We start from the raw sequence: 7,921 nt of genomic DNA, 5'->3' as shown, positions 1-7,921 counted from the left end.
CAATCACACGTAAAGCTCGTTAGACCGTCACGGCAGACGCCTTCGTTCTCACACGGATCAGGATCACACAGATCAACGTCTGTAAGAAAATAATGCGCGGATAATTATAAATATAAATCTATTATTATAAATATAATTGTACTATATAATAAAAACCTTCGTTAGCTTCGCGTGATTAGCAGTGGATAATAATGGGGTATAATATAAAATGTATGTATGAGGAGGGGGGGACTCTGACCTCTTATTCATTCTCGTTCTGCCATTATCTACCGCCGACATATCTTAAAAAGTACTGTTCCTATTACGACGTGGTTATTTTTAATATTTGCGGCAATTTTTTCGTATTATAATATTTATATCATTTTTTATATTTATTTTTATTATTTTTTATATTTATATATATCATATTTTTCTGTAAGTTTTCGGTAGCCTAGCAGACATTGATGGACTATCTTTAATGGATATATATATAACAGCCGGCAGTTCCTCTCTGCCTCTCGCTGCATTCCAACTCGCGCAAGCAGTATATGTCGCTGTATATCACATGAAACACAATTGATTTTTATAATAAAAATGCTATAAATGGGTTGATTTTCATGGCGATCCCACGCGCGCATTATATTTCTCGGTGAGAAAGTGATACGAGCTGCTCGGGTGTCATAAGTATTCGATGTGACCTTAAAAAAATTGGCGCACCACTCTTTAACACACCCACACACACACACACACACACACACACACACACATCACACACACACACACACACACACAGCACACACACCACCCGCACTCCACACACACCCACGCTACGACACCTTCGGACACAACACACTACACAAGATACACCACCAAACTGCGCCGCGCACGCACACGCACCACACACACACACACACACACACATCACAACACACCCACACACACCACACAATACAGCAGCGCACACATATATATATATGATCATTTCGTATATCTTCTCTCCCCCCTCTTTTCCTCTACGCGGGTACCGTGATTATTTATGCATACATTGCAAAGTGTTTGTTACAGAATCTTTCGCAAGGGAGAGAATTTTCGTAAGAAGACCGGTGTCGAAGAAAATCTTGAGCCTTTATTTCGCAGAGGGCGCCACTGAATCCTGGCTGGCAGTCGCAGCGGTAGCTGGCATCAGTCTACACAACACTGGGGACTCCGTCGTTAACTGCATGGCTGCGGAATCGCACTCGTTGATGTCTGCGCGATTGGGAAGTAGTGAGCACGTTATCGTCATTGGCGTCGTCACCGAATCGTTCATCGTCATCGTCACCGTTTGTAAATCAAAATCATTATATCGATATAACCAACCCAACATCGATCAATCATCCGTCATCGTCGTCATCGTCATCGTCGTTCGTTTCTCAATGATGCATCATCATCAATCATCTATCACAAAACAACAACAACAACATCGTCGGCTATCAATTATTATTTTCATAAGATGATGCTTGTGGTGGTGGTGGCGTGTATGCCTGTGTGTGTGTGTGTGTGTGTGTGTGCGTGTGTTCGCAGCGGCGCGCGCGCGCGCGCGCGATGTGTGTTGTGTGTGTGTGTGTGTTGTGTGGTGTGTTGTGTGTGTGTGTGTGTGGGGTGTGTGTGTTGTGTGTGCGTGTGTGTGGTGTGGTGTGTGTGTGTGTGTGTGTGTGTGTGTTGGTGTTGTTGTGTGTATGTGTGTGTGTGTGTGCGTGGTGCGCGTGTGTGTGTGTGTGTGTGTGTGTGTGCTGCGTGTGTTGTAACTGCTGTGATGAGTGTGTACCTGAGTGAGTGTATATACATATCCTATGGCGCACGCGGCTTTGCCGGTGAATCCTGGAACTCACAGGTGGCAAGTAAAATATCGTTTTACGCGGTCTAATCAGGCTCGCCGTGCACGCATGGGCCTATCTTACAGTCATCGATGTCTGCATAAAGATACCGCAGAGCGTGTGAGACATAATTACACATATATAGAGGAGAGGAGCGAAGATATCAGATGGAGAGAGAGCGAGCGAGAAAAATGTGTAAAGATAGACATAGAGAGAGAAAGAATAAACATATATATTGTATAGTATAATATATATATATATAGAGAGAGAGAGAGAGAGAGCATGAGAGAGAGAGGAGAGAGAGAGAGAAGAGAGAGAGAGAGGAGAGAACAGAGAGAGAGAGAATGAGCGCGAGAACGAGGAAAAAAGAGATAGAGGTAGATAGTGAAGAGAGAGAGTCGAAAAGAGAAGAGAAAACGAGAAGGGAGAGAGAGCGCGCGCGCGTGAGAGAGCAATAAATGGACGATGGCTATCAAATCCTCAGGAAGATATCTACTGTCAGGAATATCTATTATATAATATATATATATATATATATATATATAATATAATTAATCCTAAACATTAAATATAGCATAATAATATCGAGTGCATGCAAGCGATAGATGCTGTCAGTTGGTCGCGAAATCTCCGCGGGATCTACACGAGAAGCAACTGGCGATTACTCACGCTATCTCGCACTTCTTCCCGTGTAGCCTGGCGACAGACGCAAGTTGTAAGTCAGCCAGTCTGTCCTAAACTCTCCACGCACGCAATGGGCTCGAGGCGAGCAAATCATCAACTCTGAGTAAGGGAGAGAGAGAGAGAGTTGGCTTGTTTAATAATTTATCCGTGAGAATACGACGTGGATAAATGAATTTATGCGTTAGTAATTGAATGAGACAGCCGCCGCAACGCTCGCCTTGACATAACCTACTGTAATTCCTACGTTTCCCGGTTCTCTATTTGTATTTGACTATATACCATCGCAATACTACACTATCTATCACACTATATAAATTTATAATGGCATATATAGCACTGTATGTAACAATATTTAAACACTATAGAGCATATAACGCTATGGCACGCTACGTAACCTCTATATAACATTATATATAACTATGTTACTGCAGTGTAACAGGGCGATATAACGGCACACAACTCTATGTAACACCATATAAGCTGTAAGAGTAAGAAACTGTGTTACCTATGTGTTATATATTTATTATATCATATATATTATACATATTATGCTATATCATATATATATTGTATAATATATATATATAATGTATATTAAGGGTTAGTGTTTAAGTGTAAGGAGTAAAGGATAGTTATGTACCGATGTCGCAGAGTTCTCCCGTGTAGCCTAGGTCACAGAGACACCTGTATCCGTTCAATAGGTCCTCACACTGCCCGAACACACACTCGTTGCCGTCACACTCGTCAATATCTGTGAACGATGCCCGATAGTTAGCGTCATCGAAGAATGTGCACGGCAGGCACGACGCGTCATCAAACAAATGCGAGACGGCATTACGTGACGCGTCATCACAAATAATGCGCACAATTCGCAATACCATCAAGATATCAATTTCTGCAATCAATTTTTTTATATATAAATATATAATGTATATGAAATTATTAATATTATTATATTAATCTAATAATTTTTAAACAATTAAAAAACCAATATGAAAAAAATCATCGATTTTCTGCTCGACACTTGGCGACGCAGCCCGCGCATGCGCACTCACCGTTTCCGCATCTCTTTCCGGCGTAGCCTGGCGGACATTCACAGACGAATCGTTGATGAGATCCACGCAGTTGCTCCGTGCAAACACTGATTCGGCTGGCAGTCGTTTATGTCTGTAAATGTGGGGCCGAGAGTGTGAGTGTGTGAATGTCAGAGATAGAGAGAAAGAAATTTCTTCAGAGAGAAAATGAGATAAATCAGATTTTTTCTCCATGAAAAAGACCATGTCTTCAGTACATAATAATAATAATAATAATAATAATAATAATAATAATAATAATAATAATAATGATAAAATGGCGGCGACGGTAAGTATAGAGGGCAGCAGCAGCACTCACTCGTCTCGCAGACGGGGCCGGTGAAGCCTTCCAGGCAGGTACAGCTGAAGCCATTAACTCGGTCCTCGCAGATTCCGTCGTTAAAGCACGGCACCAGAGTCTCGCGACATTCGTCGATGTCTGAAGTAGAAGCGACGTCGTGAGTCACAGCACTCATTTCTTAGTAATTTCACTATTCTTGTTTATTCATACACTCATGTTCTACCCATCATACACCTGCTGTATTGTAACTAAGTTATGTGCTAAATAAAGAATCTGAATCGAGTTACTACATGATCAGATGCTGATGCAGGAAAATACTGACTGAAATCGACGCTAATCCCAACTCTAGACCCATTTCATTCCCCTGGCCCAACATTTCTTTAGTACATCGTACACCAAGATGTTCAGTAGGTATCATACTATTATTTTGTGATGTCAGACAAAGTATGTAGAAGTGGTGCTACGTTTCTCATTTTCCATGCATATTTTAGGAATCTCCTCTTAATCTACATCTCTAATCTTAACATTAATCCCAACCTTAGACCCACGTCTAAAATCGCTTAGCCTAACCTTACGATTAGCACTATTCCTTACTCTAACCCTAACCCTAACCTCAACACCGAGTTACTGCATGATCAGATGCTGATAGGAAAAGACTGACTATAACACTAATCCTAACCCTAACCCTAACTCTAATCTTTACACTTAGCCTAACCTTACCGTTAACACATATATTCACATGTGTCATTCAGGTGTCACACGTCATGTCCACGTCACAGGTGTCACTTGTCACCACACAGGTGTCATTATCATCTGTCAAACCCACCTTACAGTTGTCGCCTGTCAGGTCCACCTCACATGTGTCACTTGTCACCACACAGGTGTCATTATCATCTATCAAACCCACCTCACAGGTATCACTTGTCCCCCGGTCACACCCACCTCACAGGTATCACTTGTCTCCCTGTCACCTGTCACGCTAACCTCACAGGTGTGATGACTTACCTGTCTGACACTCGGGTCCCGTGAAACCTGGCCGACATTCGCACGTGTAGCTATTCACTCCATCGACGCAGTTGGCTCCGTTGAAGCAAGGGTTCGGATTGCACTCATCGATATCTGCAAAGAGTGAACACACATGTGAACGACACACACATGTGAACGACACACACATGTGAATGACACACACATGTGAATGACACACACATGTAAACGACACACACATGTGAACGACACACACATGTGAATGACACACACATGTAAACGACACACACATGTGAATGACACACACATGTGAATGACACACACATGTGAACGACACACACATGTGAATGACACACACATGTGAATGACACACACATGTGAACGACACACACATGTGAACAACACACACATGTGAACATCACACACACACGTGAATAATAACACAAACATGTGAATGACTGATATGTAAGAACAACTCGTGTAAACGTTTCGTGCGTGTGAACAGTTACATCTCTGAACGACTCGTACATGTGAACAACTCATGTGAACATCTCATGCGTAAGAACCACTCGCATATGTTAACTTCTAATGCATGTGAACACCATGTTTATGTGAGGTATATGGTATAGTGTGATGTATACGGTAGAATAGACGGGGTTATATATATATATATATATATATATATATAAATCCCCGTATATTCTACCCTACATGTATTTACCGTTCCGGCACCTTGTAACCAAACGCGTGTATTTGCGTTTGCGTGACAATTATAGGCAGTTAACCTGTCACCTAATCATTTATATATATATATATTATATATATTATTCATATTATCTATAGTAACCCAATAAATGTACGTCTCCACTATATAACCCGATATTCACGCTACGATGCTGTTAGCTGCTGCCACCCGACTAGCTGCAGAACCCATGCCAATCACATCCCAATAATTATAGATCCTTGCCCGCTCCCCCCTCCCGACAGAGCCATAGTTCTATCCACCTCCCACCTCCCAAGTGACCAATAGTTCTACCCCACCTCCCCCCTCCCGACAGAGCAATAGTTCTATCCACCTCCCACCTCCCAAGTGACCAATAGTTCTACCCTCCTCCCCCTCCCAATAGTTCTACCCTCCTCCCCCTCCCATTAGTTCAACCCTACCCCCCCCTCCCAACAGAGCAATAGTTCTAACTGCGGAGTGGGTGACTTGAAGACTGTATAGTCAATTTGCCCTCCCTCGCTGTATTTATTTTTAAAAACTTGTTGTGATATATGTAAAAATGTAATATACTTGAAAGCGTAAATAAATTTCAAAATCTAAATCTAAAAACAACTCACCGATCTCGCAGCGTTTGCCGTCGTAGCCAGGCGGACAGCGGCAGGTGAAGTCGTTGACAAGGTCATCGCACACACCGCCATGCTCACACGGATCCGGTGTGCACTCGTTGACGTCTGCAAAGGGAGTAGAACATGTTTAGGACATCTTATGAATATGTTTAGGACATCTGTTAACTAGGACATCTATCTTATGTAATTAGAACATCTATGTTATGAATATGTTTAGGATCATGAATATGTTTAGGACATCCTGTTAATTAAAGACAGACACAGGGAAATGTTTAGCGACGTTGGTTTTGGAGACGAGCGGAAAAATGCTGAATTTTCACCGTTTAATCGGGACCACCTCTTAATTGGTACAATTGCACTATTTAATGGGAACCACCGCTTAATCGGAATAATTTCACCGCTTAATCGGGACCACCGCTTAATCGGGACAAGTTCACCGTTTAATCGGGACCACCGCTTAATCGGGATAATTTCACCGTTTAATCGGGACCACCGCTTAATCGGGATATATAAACATTATTAACATATAATATTACGTAATGAACGTGCGAAAACGAGTGTGCGGGTTTTTCTTTTCTCTTTCTCTCTCGTGTCTTTCACATCACTCGCGTAGTGCTTCTGTCTCTCTGCTCACCTTCTGTCCCTCCCGTCTTCAGTCTCTCTCTCCAATGTCTGTCTGTCTTCTCACCCTCTGTCTCTGTCTCTCTCTGTCTCTCGTCATTCCCTCTCTCTGTCTCTGTCTGTCTGTCTCTTTCTTCTCTGTCTCTGTCTCTCTCTGTCTCTCCTCGCATCAATGCCTCTCTCTCTCTCTCTCTCATACTTCTGTCTTGTCCTGGCTGCCGCTCTCCGTCCTCATGGTCTCTGCTCTCTCCTCTCTGACCCGTCTCTCCCTGCCATCAAGTCTCTCTCTCTTACCTATCCTCTCTCTCTCTCTCCTCTCTCCCTCTTTTCTCTCTCTTCTCTCTCTCTCTTCGCTCCCAACCCTATCTCTCTTTCCTCCCCTTCTCTCGCTTGCACCGACCATCCGTGCATCTATCTACTCACTTATTTCGCAGTATCTTCCTGCGAAGCCTTCGCGACATTCGCACGCGAAGTCATTGATCAAGGTCCAACGCAGCGTCCGCGCACGTGTTGCAACATGCCTCGGTTCACACTCGTCGATATCTGTAAATAAAACACACGATATCTGTAAATCTATAAAACACATGATATCTGCAAAATAGTATATATATTAATATAATGTTATTAATAGTATATATGCGCTTTCCTTTCTGCATCGCATTTATGGATCTATTCTTTGTTTTCCGTCGCTCTTTCGCGTTCTCTCTCTCAGTCTCTCTCTAGTCTCTCTCTCTCTCTCCTTTCTCTCTCTCTCTCTCTCTCTCTCTATATATATATATATATATATATAATATATATACTATATATATTATCGAATATATTATATATATATATTATATTATATTATATCTTCTTTTACTATATTTTTTGTGTGTCTATTTCTCTTCGTTTCACTCTCACTTAATATTAAGACATATATATTATATATATTAATATATATATATAATTATTCTTATAACTCTCCCCCGCTTCTTGACAACTCGCTCCTAATGTTATCTCTCTGCATATATAAATCTATATATATAGTATGTATAGTATGTATAGTACGGCACCTATCTGCACGGGGCGTGTCG

The 7,921-nt window shown here is 41.9% G+C and overlaps 2 protein-coding genes across 2 annotated transcripts in view; both read right to left on the bottom strand.

Annotated features, from left to right (window-relative positions):
* Positions 1-1,404: 1,404 nt before the first annotated feature.
* Positions 1,405-7,083, bottom strand: LOC106818885 (fibropellin-3-like). Its single transcript, XM_014823555.1, has 8 exons — positions 7,048-7,083; positions 6,665-6,683; positions 6,219-6,332; positions 4,899-5,012; positions 3,912-4,031; positions 3,575-3,686; positions 3,160-3,270; positions 1,405-1,416 (listed from the first exon to the last, which is right to left on the bottom strand). The coding sequence occupies exons 1-6, from the start codon at positions 7,081-7,083 to the stop codon at positions 3,613-3,615; spliced, it is 477 nt and encodes a 158-aa protein (XP_014679041.1). The 3' UTR covers positions 1,405-1,416; positions 3,160-3,270; positions 3,575-3,612.
* Positions 7,084-7,278: 195 nt separating this feature from the next.
* Positions 7,279-7,921, bottom strand: part of LOC106818886 (fibropellin-1-like) — a gene marked incomplete at its 5' end in the record, with an annotated part of 13,726 nt that continues 13,083 nt past the window's right edge. Inside the window, 2 exon segments of the mRNA XM_014823556.1 lie at positions 7,279-7,391; positions 7,901-7,910. Coding sequence (XP_014679042.1) covers positions 7,376-7,391; positions 7,901-7,910 — 26 coding nt within the window.

This window comes from Priapulus caudatus, unplaced genomic scaffold (genome assembly GCF_000485595.1).
Source record: "Priapulus caudatus unplaced genomic scaffold, Priapulus_caudatus-5.0.1 Scaffold2613, whole genome shotgun sequence".
Lineage (NCBI taxonomy): Eukaryota > Metazoa > Priapulida > Priapulimorpha > Priapulimorphida > Priapulidae > Priapulus > Priapulus caudatus.
This window is presented reverse-complemented; position numbering and strand designations above follow the sequence as displayed.

Coding starts and splice junctions, on each gene's coding strand:
- LOC106818885 (XM_014823555.1), bottom strand. CDS start 7,083: ATGAGGACGGAGAGCGGCAGCCAGGACAAGACAGAA. Junction 5,013..6,218: donor CGGCAAACGCTGCGAGATCG/GTGAGTTGTTTT, acceptor CACTCTTTGCAG/ATATCGATGAGTGCAATCCG. Junction 4,032..4,898: donor GGGACCCGAGTGTCAGACAG/GTAAGTCATCAC, acceptor CTTCTACTTCAG/ACATCGACGAATGTCGCGAG.